This window comes from Vitis riparia, chromosome 4 (genome assembly GCF_004353265.1).
Source record: "Vitis riparia cultivar Riparia Gloire de Montpellier isolate 1030 chromosome 4, EGFV_Vit.rip_1.0, whole genome shotgun sequence".
NCBI lineage: Eukaryota > Viridiplantae > Streptophyta > Magnoliopsida > Vitales > Vitaceae > Vitis > Vitis riparia.
The window spans coordinates 3201910-3225888 of NC_048434.1; the positions used below are offsets into that span (position 1 = coordinate 3201910).

The 23979-nt window shown below is 34.8% G+C and overlaps 1 protein-coding gene across 1 annotated transcript; it reads right to left on the minus strand.

The window, feature by feature from the left end:
- Window positions 1-742: 742 nt before the first annotated feature.
- On the minus strand, window positions 743-21294 carry LOC117912621 (TOM1-like protein 9). The gene is made up of 10 exons (XM_034827290.1): window positions 20960-21294; window positions 16773-16851; window positions 6921-7019; window positions 6709-6822; window positions 6103-6263; window positions 4681-4762; window positions 4239-4324; window positions 2642-2833; window positions 1838-2382; window positions 743-1625 (listed from the first exon to the last, which is right to left on the minus strand). The coding sequence occupies exons 1-10, from the start codon at window positions 21058-21060 to the stop codon at window positions 1009-1011; spliced, it is 2076 nt and encodes a 691-aa protein (XP_034683181.1). The 5' UTR covers window positions 21061-21294; the 3' UTR covers window positions 743-1008.
- Between the last annotated feature and the right edge of the window lie 2685 nt (window positions 21295-23979).

The following is a 23979-nucleotide window of genomic DNA, read 5'->3' on the forward strand; positions in this document are numbered from 1 at the left end:
TATATTTAAAAAACAATCAGTTTGATAAGAATCAAGCTATCTTTTTGTTAATTTCCCTTAATAATGTGAGGCTTTTCCTAGCTGTTAATGGCCTTTGTCCACATTCTTCAGCAACTCTAGTTTTGAGAAGCAACTGGGTCTATCATCTATGCACTTAGTCTTGAGAAGCCGCTGAGTGTATGCACTTAAAGAATCGCTTCATATAATTTTTTTGCTCTAGAAATAGTTTTTAAGATTTTATCAAATGCGTAATTTTTATGGGGAAAGTGCTTCTAACCATTAGAAGGGCCTCCAACTGCCCTAAAATTACTTCCAAGTTCCAATCATACTCTAAAAACCCACGTGCCCAAACTGGAGCAATGAGAATAAAGTCTGCAAAGATGACTGAACCTATAAGTTTTTATTAGAATTTAGACAATGCTCCAGTGACAAGGCATCTCATTCTATAAGAAGTTGCTGGAGGAAGCTATATAGCAGCTGTGTAAAAGTCATTGCATGCTTCACAAGAATGTGGACTAGGGTAAACCACCTGTATAATCGTATTCCACAGGGAGCCAAACAGCAAACAACACTTGGCTGTAACATTCTGTTCTAAGAGTTCAGGATTCTCCACAAGTAGAAGTAGGCTTAAGGCATTGAACCCTGTAAATTAAGCCTAAATAGCTTCTATGTGCTTGGACATCATCGATCATCAGATTTCACAAAACAGTTCAGAACTACAGCCAACGGTTGAAGTAGGTTCTCAAAACTAAAGTGACCAAAGGATTCTGATTAAAAGAACTCCAATTCCACAAAAATTACCCTAACCCAAAAGTCTTTCAATTTGTGTCTTTTTCTCTACAAGAAATATACATAATTCCAAATAACAAACAAAGCAACACAAATATGGTGCCAAAAGTGAAGAATATATATATGTAAAAAAAAATTAAATAAGGGAAAAAGAAAAAGAAAAAAGGATGAGTTAGCAAACAAAAAATAAGGGGAGAAATGCAATATCCAGCTGTTGTTTCACATGCTATCAGATCGGCCAGATGTAGGTTTTGCCTGCTTCACTTTTGCCATGTTAACAAGGTCTCCAAATAGCTTATCCTCTGGCTTTTGAGGCTTCATAGGTGGTACATAGGATGAAGTGGAAGCCTGGTTCCACGAGTTCCTCAAACCAATGTCATCTCTAACAGCGAGTCCGTGCATTCTGTGCTCAAGGAACTGAGTATTTTGCTGCTGACCGTATCCGTATCCATAGCCTGCCATATGGTTGCTATACATTTGTTGAGGATACATAGAAGACATTGGTCCAGCTTGCATTGGGTGTGGAAGCATACCCATCTGCGCTACTTGGATTGGTTGAGAATGCAAACCCATGAACTGATTGTTTGGAATAGCCTGTGTATTAATTCCCGGGAGATGACCACTTGCAATTGGTTGGCTATACATAACTGCAGCTTGATCATTTCCCATTGGTTGAGGGCCTTGAGGATACATGCCACCTGGCATCGGCTGTGCATGTGTAGCAAAGCCCTGGGGAACTTGCATAGGTTGAGGGTATTGGGCGCCCGCTAATTGGCTATTATCAGTTGACTGAGCTTCCCAGGGTGGGGGTGGTAGCGAGCTGCCACTTTGAGCACCTGTTCAACATTCCACAATGTGATACTCATAAAAGAAGAATAAATAGCACAAGTTCTCCAAATTTGCATCTAAAGCCCAGCCATCATTCTATGTGTGTCAGATTAAACAACCGTTGAACAATGTCTACCTAAATCTGATAGAATGTGATTGGGTAGGGTCTGCATCCACAGTACGTAAAATATGTTTTGGCTAGAATGAGATAGAAGCGTACCATAGACAGGGGATGGTGGCTGCTGCTGGGAGATCTGACCATAGACTGGAGACTGTGGGGGCTGCTGCTGCTGTCCAATCTGGCCATAGACTGGAGACTGTGGCTGCTGCTGCTGGGCGATCTGGCCGTTCCAGGCAAGTGACTGCTCGTATTGAGGTAACCCCATGCTTGGGGCACTTCCATTTGGATAAAATGTGGATTGTGGAGGTTGAACATTCTGCTGTTGTTGGAATTGTGGGGTCAAAGGGGATTGCCCGGCAGGATATCCTGGTTGAGCATTGAAATTATTTGGGGTGTTATTACTTGAAGAAAGCATGTCCACAAGAACAAGGGCTTTTTGCTGAGAAAGAGGGCTGCTTGACTGTGCTTCTCCCACAGGAACAAGGGCCAATGAATTATCTGCCTTTGGTGAGTTATAATCATCACCACTCAGCAGGTCCATTTTAGGGTTGATTGCTGGAGTTGCTGCTGGGCCATTAGTTGTAGGAGGGGCAGGAAGCAATAACTGAACTTGTTGAGTTCCTGCACCAGCACTTGAGGTGGATCTGCAGAAAAAACCTTGACATGAACTGATTGTGCTGAGTACAATGAATAAACCTGAGCAGGAACCACGTATAGAAGAATAGTGCTACTATCATAGCCATTCGTTACTTCTATGGCTTCCCACATGTTAATATGTTACAATACAATAAGCCACTTGAATTTGCCATGAAAGCAGCCATATAAATCTGGTAATAATACTGGCTTAAATAAGTGGCCAATTCCAACAGCAATGTGATACACCATTCAAATAAACTTCCTTACCCGCCATCTGGCTTTTTGTTGCTATCTCCTGTATCAACTAGAGGATTATCAACTTCAACAAGGGCTTGAACAGGTTCAGTCTTGGGTTTCTCTTTTGGAACAGGAGTTCCTGAAGCAATAGCTTCGTGTTTGGCTAGTAACCGCTGCAAGTCATCATTCAGTGCCAGTCCTTGACATAGAAGCGATTCATCCCTGAAAGAGTAAGAAGATAAAAAATGAAAAAATAACCCCAATGACAACTGTTTAAACTTCAAAAACATAGAAATTCTCAACTTCTGATTTAATTTGTAAATGGCACTTTAACGTATCCTCAAGGAGTTTCCTGTTAAAGTTAGCATGTTTCCACAAATAATGACCTTATATTCCAGCATAACAATTCAGTCATTGTGATCCAAAATACATCCATGGTCACATGTATATATAATCATAATCCCCATTATGAGATTACTCTTCAACCTTCCCATGTTTGTTTACTCATATTGCACTTTTAGAGGAGTTTTTATCCACAATAAAACTGCTACAAAATATAATCCCTTTTCTACAGAGGGCAAGTTTTGGCTCTTTACAACTATGAAATATAAGAGCTCACAAAGGTGAACAGCTCATTGTCCAAACCTGATGTCAGCATGCTATTGTAAATAATTGTTAATAAATTATGCCAACTGCCTTTGAGGTCTCTGAACAGCAATGATATCCCTAGTCAAAAGGGGTGACTTGATAGTTAATAGTTTAATTGAAAAAAGATAAGGCTTTAAAAAAAAAATACACTCATTCAAAAATACAAAATTACCCTTAAATAAAAGATACCCTTATTAAAAAATACAACATTATCCTTCATTTAAGGATGATGTTGTTTCATAAACTGCAGTGGAGGTTTCCATAATTAGCTATAGGTTATTAACTCATACTTCAAGGGACAAAGATAACCGGATCAAGGATAAGATGCAATCAACCAGAACAACTACAAGATAACACTTGCTCTATAGACAGTAGTCTGTTCAGCAACCACGTAGCCGGAAGAAACTTAGCTCATATGGTAAGACCAACAGGCTTAGTCAATCATCTCTATCAGGTCATGTCTTCACCCCTCTATTCCCTAATCATTTTTTCATGCAAAAGGGGGGCGAGGCCCCACCCTCTATCCGTCACTCACAATATCTCCAACAGAGACATGTTTCTACTACCCAAAATATGCATCTTCTTACAAAGCAGAAATTGATGAAATTGATGAGAAGGTTGAAGAACATGTCTTGCAGAGAATTGGATAAACAGTGAAGCAGATTCTCAACCCTGGAAACCAGAAAGAATCACAAAGAATAGCCACAAGTTGGACTATTTGCTCCACAGGCTGTATAGCCCTAGACATATATGATGAACACTCCAACAGTGATCAAGAAAATCAAAATTGCCCTTAGAATAATTGAATGCTAATAAACGATGTATATCAGTCAACAGAATGAAGGCATATATGTAGATCAACACCAACACATGCACACATGTCTAGGTAGCAGAAGCATGAAAATAATGCAAAGTGATATGGGACAATGATTACAAAGTTAACAAAGCATGTAACAAGAAAAGAAGTATGAGGCCTCACGCAGTTGAGTTGACAAGGTGGACCACTCTTTGCTTGTATGTCCGACACTGATCTACCAAGTCCATGATAACCTCCTGCCTGAGCCCCTGTTAATTAGGACAAAAATAACCCAACATGAACACAGAGACTGAACTAAAGAAATCTAATATGTGCAAAAAAAACCTCAAGGATGACACAAATGCATAGAATAGTAAATCATCCCCAAGGTCAAAAGTATTTTACTTTCAATGATAGCCATCTTAATAGCCATCTTAAATCAGCCCCATATTTGTCAAAAGTATTTCGTGTGACAAATATTAATTTAGTCATACTAAGCCCTTAATAGCCATCTTATTCAAACAGTGACACATTTAATAACAGGATAGAGTATTTACAGTATTTATATATCATATGACACCAATGTACTTTTCTTCTTTTCCTTCATTTTAAATTGCCAATATACCTCTTTGTTTCCTGGATCTAATGCACTCAGCATTTCTGCAAGGACATCCATAATACCTCGTGCATTCTGAATTTCTGTCAAACTAGGAAGGAATATTCAAATTAAAAACAAGACATGCATAATAACTTGCAAAAAGATCGAAACCATGCAACAAAAGATGTTAACCAGAGAGACAGATTTTACATTTTAAAAAAAAAAAAAAACACTTTATTTCATTAAATGAAATAGAAGGTAGAAAGTATGATGAGACAGATTTTATATTTGCAGCAGAATGTTTGGCCACTTCTTGGATTTTGATACCACAATTTTATTCTGTAGCAATAGTGAAGATATCCCAGAAAACTCTGCAGGGAGCATACAACTTCATCATCTTTATCTTTCCTCTCATAATCTGATATTAAAGCACACCCAGTAGCAAGGAAAAAAGGAACTGTGAAATTATCCAATCACTGCACTTGCCCATGATAGAGTGGATAGCCAAATATAACCTTCTTATAGTCAATAACTTTACAGGTGTAACAATTCAGCTGAGACTTCGATGCTGATATGACTAAACCAGTGATGTTTCAAAGAGGGAATCTCCAACAGTAATAACCAAGATATAAAGACAATAGAAAGTGGCATTTTGTCGGGAGGACTCCTCATCCTTATCTTGTACTTTTTATCTATAATTAATATATCTTTGTTTCTGATCAAAATAAATAAAAGACAATAGAAAGTGAACCTACTAAAATGTGAACTGCATATAAATTAATTATCATCCATTACTTCAGAGACAACTAGAGAGCCACTCTCCCAGACCCCCCTTTTTTTCTGACCCGTTCCTGCATAAAACAGGTGGATAAGCAAAAGGAATACCTTGATTTATCCACTCTGGTCAGGTGAGACAATAAAGAGCAAACATTCAGAATGTACCAGACAATCCTGGCTCAATTCTCACATTATTTTTTTCTCAATAATGAAGTATGTCCTTGTTTCTCCTCCATAAAGTATGTTTCATGCAGGTTGATCAATTTTATTTTCTATATTATTTTTTTGTGATATACATACATGTGTATATATATATATATATGCACAACTGCTTCATGGGTCATTCTTATTTCCAATGTGCACCTTGTGCAATGACTGGAATAGGGAAAGAAAATACAAGGCCAAGAAGCAAGGAGCCTAATTGTTGTATGTAACCACAGTTTTGAATGGAATCTTCAACATTGCCAATGAAAAATTGAACTGGCATCAATTTCAAGCGGATTGGATTACCGCCATATAATCATAACCTTTCAGAATCAATTAATCAAATCCAGATGGAACAAAAGGCAAGACTTTTCAAAGTGGCAAATAAACAGCTACCCTGGAGAAGCGGATTCTAATACTAGGTTAAACCATCCATTCTAATGACAAATAAAGTGTTAATAGATGTACCTCAAGGTAGGAAACTCAGACTCGGTAGAAGACTCAGCTCCTTCTTGCCGATACTCTGGATTACGAAGATTTTGAGGAAATGATGTCAGAGGCTGCGTTTGTGGAGGGGTAAATACAGGTGCTGTCCTCTCAGACCTCTGAGGGAATACTGCCCCAGCACGCTGAGAAAAAATAGTTGACATGAGAAAAATATAAAAGAAAATGAAGACAAAATGGCTAGAGGCACTACTTGCATAACAACCAAATTTTGAAGCAATAAAATGATGAGTTAATTTCATTCACCTCCTTTGAGATTTTGGCTAAATACTCCTAATCCCCATTGATTAGAAATTTCATCAAATACCTCCCATATTTTGAGTGCGGAAGGAGGTGATTGAAAATAACAAATAAAAAAAATAGGGGAGGTATTTGATGAAATTTCAAACCAATGGGGGTCATGTTTTTAACCAAAACCTGAGGGGAGAGGAGTGAAATTAACTATAAAATAATAGTTATGTTCGGTTAATGGAGCACAAAGAAATGAATGAGCAAAGTGGCCAGTTTCTAGCTTATTAAGCTCCACTAACTGAAAGACATTTAGGAACAAGAGTCATTCAGTAAATGTACCAGCAACTCCTGGTATGCAGCATAGTATTGTGGATATCTTGCCCTTGGTCCTCCAAAAGCTTCTTGCCAAGTATCTATCAGAATCAATATCTTCTCTCTGACATGCAAATCAGGCTGCAATTTTGCAGAATAAATACTATGAACAGGTTTCTCGGATAAATAAATAAATGAAACTAGGGAACAAAAAAATGGTACTTGAATGACAGTCTGACCTTTTTCTTTACTATTTTCACCATCTCATGAAGAATATCTCTCTCTGCTACATGCATATGGACAATATCTCCACAGTTTTTTACGACTGTCTCCAATAGCTATAGTAGAAAGACAAAAGCAAAACCAATTTAATCCTCTATCAGATAAAGGCAAGCAGGAGAATGCAATAATTGATTGAATGAAATCTACAACTGAAGGGGCATCTACGTTAACTTTCTGTTAATTTTTTCCAACAAACCAAGTCAATTTGCTCAAATAAATGGATTTGAATCAAGCAAGCTCTCAATCGACTCAAAGACCATATCATATATGAACCTAGTTCATCCGTCATTCTATAAAATTCAAAAACAAAAGACAAAACAGGAAAAGAAAAAGGGAAGAAAAACAAAAAAAATGCAAGCACACAAACGCATACAAAGCTATTTCATCAATTCTTCAAATAATGTGTTAGATGGACAATCAATACATATAAAATATATTTTTTCTTCTCAAGGACAGTAAACAACAAGGTTTTTGCCACTAGGTAAACAAGCCCACTAGCCGCCACTTACCACCAACAAAACTATATTTTCAGACTCATCCATACTAATCAAAGTAATCATGATTCTTCACTTTAATTGGATAAACCTATATTTCAACATATTAAAATATGGCATTTCTAAACTATAAATGTCAATTGGGAAAGAAATGCAAGGATTTTTTAGGATAGTGGAGAAGTTAAAAAATGATATGGAACTTAATCCACTTTTATTCCTCTTTTTAGGCCTAAAGTACCTAAGCTTTCAAGGGCACTCCACTTACTATTTATTCAACTCAATTGGAGTTTGATGTGTAATTCCAAAGCCTCTGGTTTTTTGTAAATGTATTGTTTTGTAATAAAAGAAGAACCATATTTCCTGTGCCGATAGGAGAAATTGTGTTTATCCATTCTTTTGATCAAAATATGTAAATTCTTGGAACCTCAGAAAGAAAAAAGATACATACAAGTTAGAGAGAACTCATATGCAAAAACAAGGACTCCACACCCATCAGCTAAAAAGAACACACATCAGTTATTGTACAACCTTCACTTTGGCACTGCAAATTAAACAAGAAATTTTTTCTAGGACCATTAAGACTTTTTTTTTTTTTTAATCAGAAACCATTAACTACATAGTCTTCATTTGAAATCCACAGCCTTAAAAAAAAAACCCCAAGAGTTTAAGGCTCATCTCTATGCAAGTCTAACCTTTATTTTCTGTTTGGATGTGGTCAAAGGAGTCACAAGATAATAAATAAAGGATATCTTGTTGATTAAGAATAGCTTTATCATCTACTAATGTTGTATGGATAATGTCAAAGAGTATCTTGTTTATATATATATATATATATATAGGTAGATTTTTGTCCCCATTGGGACAACCTCCCACAAACTCTTCCCATCCCTTTACCACTTGAGCCAAGCCTCAAGGGCTTAAAGAGTATCTTGTTGATTAAGAAAAGATGAACTGTTAAAGAGTATCTTGTTGATTAAGAAGAGTTTATCTTGTTCCAATGTTGTATTGCTATATGAACAAAATTGGAGTGGAAGACCTCTTTGCTTCTTTAATTGGTTATTTCATCCTAACAATTGTTAAATTGGTCTATGTATCTAGCTTGATCAAACTTAAATTGTTGTAATTGTTATTCTTTTGCTTACTGTCATCTTAGCTAAATTGAACACCTTAATTTCATTTAACTCCATTTGTGAGGACCAGTGAACTAGATACCTTAATTTGTTAGATTCCAGTAGGTATTTATACAAAACAATACACAAAATCATTTAAAAAAATTGTTCCTCAATCAAATCATAACAATTTTCTTTACAAACAACAAAAGCATGTATTAAGAAGCGCTAAAAAGTAGGGCCACACCCTACATACACAAGCAATATACACAAAACACCTCAAAGCAAGCACCAAACAAAAACAAGGTTAGCCTACAAGGGCAGGGCAAAGCTAACCACAAGAAAGAACATCTAAGAAATTCAAAATAGAGGGGTTCTCCAATTCCAATGAATCTTGAGACCACTCTTAAAGTGTACAAATGAAGAACTACTTTAATATTTGATCTAATAACTCTTCATCTTCAAAAGTCTTTCCATTGTGCTCTTTCAAAATACACCAAAATAAGCAAATCAAAGCCAAGTGCCAAACTATTCTTTTCTTCTTATCTAGCCCCTTAAATTTCCATTCTAGAAGGAGATTTCTCAAAAATGCAAGAAACACCTAAGACAAGCCAAAGACTGCTAACAAAAAAGTCTATAAGACTCTTGACTTATCAAAATGAATCAGAATGTGATTAGGAGAATCCCTCACCCCTCTAGTAGTCCATCCTCCCTCCATTTCCCCGAATTTTCAAAGAATGATCTTCCTCCACAAGCACTCTCACTCAAAAAAAAAAATCTACATAACCATTTGCCTAGCAAGACTTGATTAAGACCCTCCAAACTTCTTAGCCCCAACCCTCCGTTTTTCTTATTCTTACAAATATCTAACCAATTTACCAAGTAGATCTTTCTTCTTTCTCTAGTATCTCCCCACAAAAAGTCACTTTGAATTCTCTCTAATACGATCCTCACTTATTTGGGAATTGCAAAGGGGAACATAAAATAGATAGGAGGTTTGATAGAGTGCTCTTAATAAGGACAAGCCTTCCTCCAATGAATAGGTATGGTTTTCTCAATGCAGCCAATTTCTTTTAAATCTCTCCTCGATTAAATCCCCCCCACACACCACAAAGCTTGTGAAGGGCCTCAAGGGGTAAGCCAAGATAAGAAGTGGGAAGTTTCCCTACTTTACAACCAAAAAGAGAATTTTCTCTATCTACATCTTTCGCCTCCCCCACTAGAATAATTTCACTTTTTTGCATATTTATTTTCAAACTGACACTTCAAAGCAAGTAACAATCCACTTCCAATATTTCAATCAATCTACATTATCCCCACCAAAAAAGAAAAAAAAAAGAAAAAGAAAAGAGTATCATTTGCAAAAAATAGGTGTGCAACTAGAATCCCTTCTTCCTTTCTACCCTCAATCTTGAAGCCCCCAATGAAACCTCTTTACTTAGTCTTTGCAATTAAGCTACTAAGGGCTTCCATAACCAAAACAAAAAGATAAGGTGAAAGGAGGTCCCCCTGTCCTAAACCTCTAGAGGTCGAGAAGAAGTTATGGGGGTGTCATTGACAAGAACTACCAATCTCACAAAAAAATATGCAAAAGTGGATCCATCGTCTCCATTTAGGACTAAATCAAATCTTTTCTAAGATTGAGAGAAGGAACTTCCAACTTACACAATCACAAGTTTTTTCTATATCTAAAATATAACATTGCCCCACCCCACCTTATTGTAGGAAATTATCATTTTTCTATACAAAGGAATATTTAAGCACCAAATATTTAATATGGGGAAGAGACCTTAGTAAAAGTATGTAACGCAAAGAATACCTAAACTAAAAAATCCCTATCACTAAGAATGATAATTTCCTAAATTGTAGGATAATCCACACTGCCTTTAATAGGTAAAATTCAAGCTAATTTCAAACAGGTGGTGTTGATATAGGAATACTTTAAAAAATTGATAGGCTTGAATAGGGCATCGACCTAACTACAACCTGCCTTAATTATATTTCCATTGTACCAAATATCCTTTTGTATTATACATGATATGAAATTATCATAATAGAAAACCCCATGTTCATTTGTTGCAATGCTAATTCTACCACTTAATGAGTCTACTTCTTTATTTTTCACCCACCACATTGCCAAAACTTCACCTTTTGGTTATGTACTACAATTAGGTTTGCAAGTTTGGTAGCTCATACCATATTTTTATTTTTTTATTTTCATAGGCAAACACACAAAAAGCATATATTAGAAAATGGCACCTTGAGGCTGACCCAAAAGCATACAGGGAGTATACAAGAGGCGCCAAAGGGCACAAAAAGAAGAGGAAATACAAAACCAGCCCTCAACTAGCACCTAGCCAATCAAAAAAACTGAGTAAAGGAAGAGGACCATCATTTACAACCGACTTAGTCCACAACAAAAGGTTACATACAAAACAATTTTTCAACCTATGAATCGAAAGCTCCTCATTATCAAAAGCAATCTTGTTTCTTTCCTTCCAAACCGCCCAAAAAATACACAAAGGGACTGCCTTCCACACCTTTCTGCGCTTCTTACCCAAGTTAAAGCCACACCAACCACTAAGGGTATATCTAACCAAAAAAGGAAGGACCCAAGTAACACCAAAAAGAGCAAACAATAACTCACATAACACTCTTGCCCTGGAGCACTAAATAAGAATATGATCAATTGACTCTTCTTCCTCACAGCAAAGGAAGCATCTGTTAGCTAGAAACCGGCCCCTCTTTTTGAGTTGATCCAAAGTTAGCACCTTACCCCAAGAAGCTTCTCAAGCAAAGAAACACACTTTAGTAGGCACACAAGGATTCCAAATAATGTTGTTAGGGAACTGAACAACTCTTCTTGAAACTAGAGTACTATAAAGAGATTTAACTGAGAAAATCTCATCCTTAGTCTCTTTCCACAGCATTCTATCTTTCCATAAGGATTAAGCCTCCTAAACCCAGATTGTCAAAAGTAATCTCTCCACCTATCTCCACCTCCCAGTCATTAAAGGGCCTAGAGAAGCTAGGACTCCAAACCCCTTCTTCTCCCGAATGATCCCACAATTCCTCTAACCAAGCCTCTTTATATGATGCAAAGGCATACAAATAGGGAAAGGAGTTACAGAGAGTGAAATTCCCACACCAATTAGGTCATACCATAATCTCACCATCATTGTTTTGAGCTTGGATTTAGTGCATTTTCCATTCCATTTCTCATAAACCAAACACCATTTTGGAGTTTTTTAATCTGTCTATTTTCTTAACAACCAAACAAATTGGGATCAACTTTTTGGTTTCACATATCATTTACAATATATATATAGGCCAAACACCGCAGATTTTGAAATTTTTTCTTCCATTTCTTTTGTATTTTTTTAACAATAGATAAAATTTTTAGTTTTATATTTCATTTTATTAAGTATTGGCAACCAAATGCTCATTTGGGATTTTTTAATTTTTTTCTCATTCAAACAAATGGAACTTTGGTTTTCTTATTTAGTTTTTATTTGATTTTTCACGAGCATTACTCTTAAACATTTTTTAAACAAAAAAAACCCTATAAAATAATGTTGTTGGGACCAAAAGAAATTATTATCATGGTAGAGTTATTGATTTATCGATAAATAAATAATTTGTTAATTTATCGATAAATGAACATTTATTAATTTAGAGAGAATCATGTGTCTCTTTAAAAAAAATAGTTCTTAATTGTAGAAGATAGACTCCTAAAAAGAGGAGTTATTTCAAAACTTAATACCCTTATGTGACATTTCTGAGAAAAAGTTGAATTGAGAAAAATATAAGTTAAAAAGTTAATCAATATTGTATTATGGATTTTTGTTTGTTATTTTTTATGTACTTCATTATTTATTAATTTACATTTCCTTGGGCTCTTAAGGATTTGTAAAAGAAATATTATCTTATGCATTTAGCAAGGTCGTTAGCTTGGTACATGTACCAAAGTTGGGATAAGAAGATTTTATTCTTTAAGCAAGGTTATTTATTTATTGAACATTTATTTATCAAGGCTTCATGGTAATTTTCCTTCTATTTGTCAATTTATTTGGTTTTATTTAATTTTTAACTTTCAAGGAAGACCTCTCCAAATCATTACTCTAGCTAGAATATGACACTTCTTGCTATCACCTATGAAGAGTTTGACCCTTGAAATTCCTAACAACACAACCCCCCTCCACAAACTTGAGCCCAATGACATTGAAACTTTCTCAAACGTCAAAACTATAGTAAAAGAAGATGACATTGTTAGTGTGCATGATATACATTATAGATCCAAATCCTACAAGTTTAAGTTTGTAGGAAAATTGGTTGTTCAACATGATATCAGAGTCTCATTTGGCAGGAGGTCATGTATTCGAACTTCACTACATGTTTATCTTCTCAATTTAGTAAGCCCAAAAATAGGCTACTTTATTTACCTAATTTATTAAGCTCACTTGTAAGTCCAAAGGAGGTTACATGTGCATGAGAATGTTAAAGTGCATGATATACATTATGGGCTCAAATTCTATAAGCTTAAACTTTTAGGAAATTTGGTTGTTCAATAAACACAACACAAAAATGACCACTAGATGTATTAAGTTTTTCCCTAATCAATTTTATATGGTTAGCATGGCATTTTCAAGGCATTTTTTGATAAGTAAAAGTATTGTATTATGAAGAAGCGCTAAAATAGCGGTCTAAAGATGTACAAGAAAGAGATGCTCACCCCCTTACATCTAAAACAAAAAACTATCCAATAAGATATACAAAAAACAACCCCTCCCTCAATGGGAACCCACCCAATCAATGAAATCAATTAATGTCGAAGGATCATCTTTTATAAATAATTTAGTCTCTAACCAAAGTAAATACACAAAAGAAGCTTTCAGCATTTGGATGGACAGCACACCGTCTTCGAAGACAATTCTACTCCTAACCTTCCAAACTGACCAAAACAAGCATAAAGGGCCCGCTTTCCAAACTATCCTACGCATTTTACCCACAAAAGACCTGTTCCATCCTAAGAGGGTTTCCTTAACTGAGGAAAGAAACACCCAAGACTCTCCAAACAAAGTAAAGAGCAACTTCCATACATCCCTTGTCTTTTCACAATAGAAAAGAAGATGGTCAATGGACTCTTCATGTGCTTGGCAAAAATAGCATCTATTTGCTAAAGCCCATCCCCTCTTTTGAATTTGGTCCAAAGTTAGAACTTTTCCCCATGAAACTTCCCAAGCAAAGAAGCTTACTTTTGGCTGCACACAAGAGTTCCAAATTATTTTCATTGGGAAAGAAACTGATAAGTCCAACTCTAAGGCTTTGTAAAGAGACTTTACCGAGAAATGACATTTTCAAGGTATTACAATCAAGGTGGTTAGAAGTTTGACACCTTTCTATTTGTTTTGGTATATTTGGAAAAAGCGCAAAATTGTCTTTGAGGGATGGAGAAACCAATTTTGGTTATGAAGAATTTGCTTTTAAATGCATTGTTCTTTTAACCTAATGGAGAGAAGAAGAATGATCCAGAAGCATTCAAAAAGTATGCACATACAAAACCACCTTAGCGCATTAAAGATAGAATTGGTTTAGCAATAGAAAGTCATTGAATTAGGTTTCTGATATTAAGGTTTTCTATTTTAATTAGGTTTTTATCATGTCACTTTTTTCACTTTACTTAAGCTTCCATTTTATGTTTTTCTATTTTAGGAATAATTCAATTATGATTAAGATTGCTTTCATGTGTATATAAGGTTTGGATTAACACAATAAATGCCTGAGATTGTAAACAATTATTTATTCAATAAAAACGCTATTTAAAATCTCTCTTGATTCAAAGAAAAGTTTTTTTGCCTTTCTTTTTACTTCTTTCCCAATGAACTAAATGCCACAACCCAAAGAGAGACTTCAAAAAATAAAGCATCTAAAAAATATGAATTATCTAAAAGAAAAAACTATGTGAGAGAACTTCTAATACTTGTAGAATTCCAATAAAAAATCTTTGAAGAAAAGGCTTTATAACCATAAAAGAATTAAAAACGAATCCCATAATCTCCACCTTAAAATTCTTGACAAAGATGTCTAAACCTTAGTGTTAGCTTGTTAAAATTTCTATAATAAGCACATAAGTTATACAACCCAATGGACTAAAAGCCACAACCCACCTAGATTTCTCTGCTATTCATTAAACAAATGGTTTATATATAACATAGTGGGATTAAGACCATAAATGTTCTTAGAGGCATTATAACAAGTCTGAGTCATAGTCACTCAATGTGGTTGGCAAAATGGAGCATGAGACTTGTAAAGCTTGTGGGATTGGAGGCATACCAATGTCACCATTACAAACTTATAAGGTTTTACCACTCTACTGGACTAATTGTCATGAATCAACTAGATTTCATCCACCTATTTTGACATTAATTGGTCTTAGCCGTTCAAAAAGATTGTAGGATCCAGACCAAAGCAAACAACCACATTATCTTTGATAGGTAAAATATGAGAATATATTAAAAGCCATATGAAAGGGCACAACAATGTACACACTTAGTATACAAAAAACACCCATAGGCAACAAGAAATCAAAGAGAACAACAAAGGAAAACCAACCAGACACACCACCTAACACCCCAGAAAATCAAGTTTGTCCCCAGCCAACTCTCAAGCTCCCACTGCTTACCACACCAAGAAACGACTCAGCTTGAAATCCTCATGAAACAAGAGCATAATTCCCATTGCTCCTCCCTCTGCTCCTAACTAACAAAGGAGACATTGTAGTTAACCCAACACTCCAAATTTTGGATCTCCCTCTTGAAAGGGGAAGACAAGTTTGGCTTCCTCCTCCCCCCTAAGATCTTGACTCCATGCCCTCTCCTTGCATCTATCTTCCTCAAAAGTGAGATAATCTCCTTTCAAAACCCACCATTGCATCCCCACAAAGCTATTGAAATCAATTAGCTTATTAAAGAGGTCATCTAAAGGATATGCTTCCCACGTTGAACAGCAGCCAAACTTCATCTTGGGGGACTCTGACTCTGATCTGACTACAATGTCCTTATAAAAAGGGTCATCCATAACATTAGAGAACCATCTTTGAACAATATCCTAAGCAGTTGATTTCCCTCTCCCAAAGACCCACCAGAAAGCCCCACTTTCGACTGAGACTTTTACTCTCAACCACAGTTGTCTTCCAAGAGTTGATTCAAATGCCTACCACCATCACTTGGAGACCCAGCCATTGAGAAACCACAAAAGAAGAAAAATGGGACACCCCTCCCCAAAACAAAGAGATTGGCTTTCCTTCAAACCCTGCTATTTCAACCAATAGAGCATCATCAACTCCAAAAACCTCTCCTCTAGACCTTGAAATCACTCTTGTACAAAGGGGATCAACGAAAACTTCATCGTTGTTGTCATTCTTTCTACTAGACTGCTAGTGCTGGAAGCCCTGCTTGACCTTCTTAAGCTTGCCAGAATTAGCCCTTGGTCCATCCTTCTTAAACTTCATGTAACCTAATCATGAACTAAAGTTCCAACATCAGTCCAAGTTGAGCACAAATGCAAGATGTCCTACCATAATCACTTTCTCCATTTAGCCTATTTCAATAGATTTAATTGACTCTGACCCCATGTCAGAAAATAACATAATATCATTGTCTGCCAATAGATACATCAGTTCATAAAAATGAACAACAAGAGTTGCCACCAATAGAAGATGCATAAAAAAATCCTGATGAACAAAATTGAGTGTCCACTCAGTTTTCCCACATGAAAGATATACAGAAAAGTTGGGAGAACTCATCCATATGCAAAAATAAAATAAAATTAGAATTATTTGTAAAATAGTAGTTTGTGCAAAATTAGTTACATGGACCTCCACAAGATATCAATGGTGGATAGGTTTAAATATTCAACAGCAAACAATAATTATTCAACAGTGATTGAGGGATGGAACCTCAAATGACAAAATGTTGAGTAATCTTGAGAGTGAAAATTAGTCCAATACATATGGTTGTAAGGCATGAAGGATTATTAGAAACCTAGGATAAAATGAAAAAACAAATTGCTGGTAATGAAAATTTTGAGTTTCAATGTTAAAATGACATCAAGGCCATTTGCAGAGCAGTAAAACAGAAATTTGAAAATCACCCCATTCATCAAATTTACATAGTCAAGAAAGAGATTAAGTTTTTGTAGAGCTTACCGTCAGTGCAAGAAGTTGAACTTTTGGATTCTTACTTCCAATGCGCTTTTTTATGCCTTTGACCACATCCTTTGCTTGCCTGATAAATCAAAACCATATTCAAGAATTATTCACCCTAGATTGAACAGCACAAATACAGAATGAATTTCCCCATAATAGTAAATTGCAACAAAGAGGTTAAGTACAAAAAATTCAGCTTGCATACAAATACAAAAAATACAAGTTTTCCCAGTATAGATGAGAAAATTTTGAGAATTCCCCTAATAGATCCCAACTATTAAGTTGGGCAGCAAAATTATTATTACTTTTTTTTTTTTTTTGATAGGTAAAACAAAGAGTATAAAAAGGAAACACCAAAACAGCGTCCCGAAGTATACACCAGCAGCCAAAAGGCTCGACCAAGCGAAGGAGGCAAAGAACAAAAAAACATCACATGTCCTTCCTTAAAACATAGCCAATCGATAAAGCTAAAAAAAGAAATATGGTCCACATCTACAGACACCCTAGACCAAGACCACAAATTACAAACAAAAGAATTTTTCGTTCTTTAGATTGAAAACTCCGCATTATCAAAAGCTAGGATGTTTCCTTTCCTTCCAAACAATCCAAAAGATGCATGATGGGGCTGCCTTCCAAGACTTTTTATGAACTTTACCCACTAAGGACCAATGTCACCCAAGGAGTGTGTCTTTAACTGAAAAGGAAAGAACCCACGACACTCTAAAGAGAGTAAAAAGCTGCTGCCAAAGAATCCTTGTCTTTGCCCAGTGGAGAAGAATGTGATCAATAGTTTCTTTTTTTTATATAAGTATTTTCTTAAACATAAAAAATTAATGTGATCAATAGTTTCTTCTTCAAAGTGGCAAAGAAAACATTTGTTTGCCAAAGAAGACCCCCTCCTCTGAACCTGATCCAAAGTTAAAGTTTTCCCCCATGTCACCTCCCAAGCGAACAAAGCCACAAGAACTCTAAATGATGCTCCACGGGAGCAATAAAGGGTCATCGGGCTCCAAAGCGAAATAAATGAATTTGACTGAAAACTTACCATTCTTCAAAACCGTTCAAATGACCATGTCTTCCTCATCCCTATACACCCTTTTTGCTAGAAGTTTCAACAGAAAGCGGTCCACACTTTCCACCTCCTAGTCATTAAACGATCTAGAGAAGCAAGGAGCTCATCCACCCCTTTCAATTATTGAGTTCCAAATGTCCGACACTCATTCTTCCTTAGAAGCGGTCAGGGCAAATAAGGAAGGAAAGGAAACACGTAACGGTTTGTCTCCACACCACTTGTCTTTCCAAAATCTCGCTTTCTGACCATTACCCAATGAAAAAGATATTATGCTGCTCAAAAGATCTCACTCCTTTCTTATGGTTTTTCAAAGGCCAACACCATGCCCATCTCTCACCTCACGAGAAAGCCACTCCCCTTCATCTTCACCATACTTCTGACTAATAGCTTGCTTCCAAAGTGCCTCTCTTTCATTGGCAAAGTGTCAACTCCACTTATAAAGCAGAGCTTTGTTCATCATTGAAAGATACCTCACACCCAAACCCCACTTCCTTTTGCCCGAATAGACCATCTTCCACCTTAATAAGTGTGGTTTTTGCACAAATGCCCCACTATCCTTCAAAAAATCCCTCTGAATCTGCTCTAACCTCAGTCTGACCAGCCTTAGCATGCAAAATAAAGACATAAAGTAGATAGGCAAACTACAAAGAGTGTTTTGAATCAGAGTAAGTTTCCCTCCTTTTGAGATATATTATCTTTTACATGGCTAACCTTTTGCGAAAACTCTCTTTCACCACATCCCAAGCTGGCACAGATTTTTTATTTATTTATTTTCATAGGTAAGCTGCCACAAATTTAAAAAGGACCCCCAAAGGAAAACCCAAGTAAGAGAAAAAAAAACGCCCACCTTACAACCCAACTCCAAGGCCAAGTCATCTCATCATCCACACTCCCCACAGGAATTAACTTCCTTTTGTCCAAATTGATTCTCAAACCTAAAATGGCCTCGAACCACATAAGTAACTAGCTTAGACAAGTCATCTGATCCAAAGACACCTCATAGAAAACGAGAGTATCATTAGCAAACAATAAGTGAGAGATTTGAATCCCATTTCTACCCTTGCCCCTTACCCGCCACCTAGAAAGATAACCGCCACTCACTACCCTCTTAAAGGGACAACTAAATACCTCCATAGGAATCACAAATAAATAAGGAGAGAGGAGGTTCCCCTATCTCAAACCCCTAGTGCTTTGATAAAAACCGATTGGGGTTCCATTCACAAGAACAAAGAACTTTGCCGTTGAGATGCACCATTTTATCCAATCAATCCACTTCTCCCCAAATCCCATCTTTTGTAATTCTAACAACTAGAAATTCCAATTTACATGATCATACGCCTTCTTAGGACACCGCATTCGTTACTTTTCAACCTTGAGTCTACAACCTCATTGGTAATCAATGTCACATCCAAAATCTATCTACCCTCAACAAAAGCATGTTGGGTGTCAGAGATCACTTTGCCCATCACCTTCTTAAGTCTATTGGCTAAAGCCTTAGCCAACAACTTATAGAGGTTGCCCACCAGGCTAATTGACCTTTTAATCTCTCAAATCTTCAGCACCACCTTTCTTGGGGGTAGAACCAGGAAAACAGCATTCAAGGACTTGACAAATCTACCCCTCTCATGGAAATCTCTGAAAAACCCCATCACCTCTTCCTTCACAATCTCCAAACTAAAAAGCCAAAACGTCATAGTGTACCCATCCGGACTTGGCACTTTATCCTTACCTACGTCTAAGAGAGCTATGAAAACCTCTTCTTCCGATAACGAATACTCCAGCCTTGTAGCCTCAAGGCCCCGTAGACTCTTAAAAGACAAACCACTAATGTTGAGTCTCCACTCCCTAGACTCAATCAAAAGGTTCTGAAAAGAACAATAATGACAGTGGCAACCTTTGCTTTTTCTGCATGCAATGGTTCTTTAATTTTTTTCTGTTAGCTGAACCCCCAACTCCTTCCCATTTGGGCCAATCCTCAAGGGCAACTAAGTTTGGCAACTTGGATGTAAAAGAAAGTAATTGCTGCAGCTAATGATATCAGGGGTCTTCACCAGCAGATAATCGCCCATTTCAAATCACTTATTATCCTCTTGGTTATTGAGAAAATTTAGAAGCAAATCAAATATTTTAATCTTAGACTATTTAAAAAGGTAATTCGACACCCTATAAAATAGGAAACTCTAGTTAACTGATTCACAAGATTTTATATTTTCCTTGTTTATCCCCGATTCTCTAAGCAACTGTATAGAGTTAAAACTCCATTTGATTGCTAAGATACGGTAGGGAAAATAAACACTTGGATCCAAACACGCTTGGTCCTAATACCATAGTTGAAGGAGATTCCCAATTTTCCAAAACCCAAAACAAAATAAAGAATTAGATTCAAAATTTTATTAGTTTTTTCTTTTCTTTTCTTTTCCTCGGTTTTCAAATTAAACCAATGAAGAGGAAAAGTTTCATTCTGTTATGGATGAACCCTCTTTTCCAAAACCAAAACAAAATAAAGAATTAGATTCAAAACCTTATTAGTTTTTTTCTTTTCCTTTCTTCAGTTTTCAAATTAATTAAACCAATGACAAGGAAAAGCTTCATTTTGTTTTGGATAAAAGCATAGGGAAAAAATGAATCTTAAACTTATAATTGATTGACCCTAAACTAATCATTCTGGCTTAGCCAATGTGAATTTGCAATCGTTCAGAAATAGACTCCTAGCAACCAGACACATAGTTGAATCTTCGTTATTCCTAACCTAGAACACAATGGAACAATACTCAAAATCTATATTTTTCTCACTTTTCTCGGCAACCAAACAGAAAAACAACTGTTCAATCAAAATTCATCCAAACGAAGCTTTCCAAATTCAAATCTATACTTTTGTTCCTTTTCCTTCACTTTATGGGCAACCAAAAAGAAGACAGATGTTCAATCAAATTCATCTAGGTGCAATTTTTCAAGACTGATTCAAAACACTTTCCTCCCTAAATTCTTCCGGGGCCAAAAAAGAAACTAACTGTTCCATCAAATCCACATAGCAGACTATCACAGAATCCTAAGAAGGAAAAAAGAAAACCACGATACTTTAAGTGTTTGAAAAAAGGCGCAGATAAATATATACCCAGGGTCGTGATTAAGCATATCACAGATCTCGATGTTCATCGCCCAATCTGGACCGATCAACATGTCGCTCGTGGCTCGTTCAACCATAGAATTCACCATCTTCGCCTGCAAATTCGATCGACAGTTAATCGAAATCCGGCAACGATCACGGTTCCCGGCGAATCACAGATTCGTTTCTTCCTCCACAACTGTGTCTCCCTTTCCTGCTCTCTCTAGAACAGTAGATCAAATGCGTGTAACAGAGCCTCAAATCTCCCCTTTGCCCCTTTCGTCTTTCCTCTTTCTCTCTCCAAAATCTCAATCTCTCTCCGATCGCAGGTTCCTTCTTTTTCTGTTCAAGCCCATTTTCCTTTTTTTTATTCTTCTAAAATTAAAATTCTTTCTATTATTCACCAAAATTACTGTTTTGTCCCCAGTTTTGGGTAGATTTTCACTTCTATTGCATTTTTTTTTCTGTAAATTGGGCATAAAGCGACATTTCACTGATACGTTAATTAAAAAGGTGTATCATAATTATATTAGTGTCCATTTTGGATATATTTTCTATTTTTATTTTTAAATTGATATTTTTTATATAAAAATAATTGCTTCATATTTCTTAAAATCACATTAAAATTTAAAATATTAAAATATGTATATTTTTAACTCTATTAGATTTTACTTATTCACTTAAGTTCACTTTAAATTAAATTATACTTCATTTATTAATTTTAAACTTATTATTTAATTCTTACTTTAAATATTAAGGTTGTATGATAAAATTAACTTAAATTATATTTTAAATCATATATATTGACCTTCTTAAATTTAATAATTATGATAAAAAATATCAAATAATAATGAAAGTCTTAGAACAATAAAATAAAATAGATCATATAGATAATTATGGTAAATAAGGATAAAAATGTAAAATGATTATATAAACTTAAAAATAAATTAATTATATTTATTTATTACTTAAATTTTTTTTAATTTTAAGACATATTATTAAATTATTTTACTAAATATACTTAATTTATTCGATGAAAATTATGTTATTAAATTACTTTTAAATTAATTTACCAAACCTCAACATGATCTCTAAGATTTTTTTAAAGTGATTTTTAGAATGTTATGTATCAATTTCATATTTAGAAATACTTTTATTTATAAAATTACATATTTAATAAAATTATAAAAATAAAAAAATCATAACAATTTACAAGTGTTCTCGTAATTGATTTTAATCTATGTAAGACACTAAAAAGACTATTATAAATATTATTTTAAATATCTAAATGTAAGAAATTAATTCTAAGACATTTTTAGAAATTGGTAGGGCAGCAGGAAATGATAGAAAGAAAATTAATTTTAAGTAAATATTTAATTGACATGTATTTTTAAGAAAAATAGCACTAAAATTGGAGGAGAGGTTCTAATATTGGAAATTGTGGGTAATTTGGGAAAAAAACATTAAATTTATGTTATAAAATATAGAGATATAAAATCTACACTTTACAAAGGCTTTTAAAAAATAAAAATAAAACATTTTTAAATTCTAAAATTTTGTTATTAATACATTTTTATATCTCAGGGTGGTTAATGTAAAAACATTTTTTTAATTATAAATAAAAAAAAATCCAAATGGAAGTTATTATAATCTTTCATTTATTTTTATTTTTATTTTTATTTTAAAAATATTGGTACTAATTTTTAAAAATAAAAAATAAAATTTTTCCTTTTGATGATAAAAAGAATTTTTTTTTTAAATTGAAGGTATTAATTAAAAGACATTTTTTTATAGGAATTATTATATTTTATATGAAAAAAAATATTATTATTTTATATTTTTGAAAATAGGAAAGAGGAAGTGTATTCAAAACAAAAAGTTTTTTAAATTTAAATTAAGTTTGAAAATTATATTCAAAGAAGAAATAATATTGAGGGAGTATTTTTGTCATTTTTCTGTTCTTATCAATTCCTAGTCACGGACAAATATCCGCGTTTCTGTTTGATTTCGCCTTGGAAGGATTCAAACTGCTCCTCCAATGGGCTCTCTTAGACTTCCACCTTTTTCCATCGATATCGACACGTAAGATTTTGTCGTGTCCACCAATGGCGTACGACTTGCAGGTCTTCCGTCCTCACCGTACGATTGACCGACCTTTTAGATCGACGGTGGTGAATGTTTATTTGAAGTGTACCCCCATATTGGTAGCAATTAAACGACGTCGTTGCGGTATTCAACAAACTCACCAGTCACCACTCACCAACTTGTGAAAGACACGGGTTTAACGTTATAACTGCTGGTAAAATTACAGTGTTAACCCTCAACGTATAGAAATTTGAAATTTCACGATCTAATTTTCGGACTATATTATAAGTAATTTTTGAAAATATTATATTGGCTGGTATGAGACGGCGATGAGGTGGAAAACGGCTTTGTTCGTTTACCTAAGAATTTTGTGTTTGTATGAAACCTAATTGCCTCCAAAATAAAGCCAAGAAAATGAAAGCGAGACCACCTCTTGTTTTGGTTGCATGCAGAAGGCCCCACAAAGGAAAAAGTACAAAATATATTGAGAACATAAAAAAGAAAAAGAAAGAAGCCAACAGTTAGATGATAATAATAGAGAAAGGTCCTACAAATGATTGGATAATTGATTGTTCCAAGTGTAATCCGAATACAAGTCCATGCATTATGCTTCTCAGCTTATACAAACCTTAATGGCTGAAAATGAAATATAAAGAGTACCTTTCTCGTGTTTGTATTCAAAATGTTTTTTTTTTTTAAATATTTGAAAAAAATATTAAAAGTAATTTTTTAATATTTTAATATTTTGATAATGATTTTAAAAAGCATTTATAATATTTTTAGTATTTGAAATTTTTTATTAAAAAAAAATTGTTTTTAGGTGTTACAAAGGCTAGAAGGTTAAAGTTGAAGACATCCAATATTTTAAATAAATTTCATAAAATAACCTAAAGTTATACTTAAAATCAAAAATAATTTAAATGTTACTTTTCTAATACCAAAAT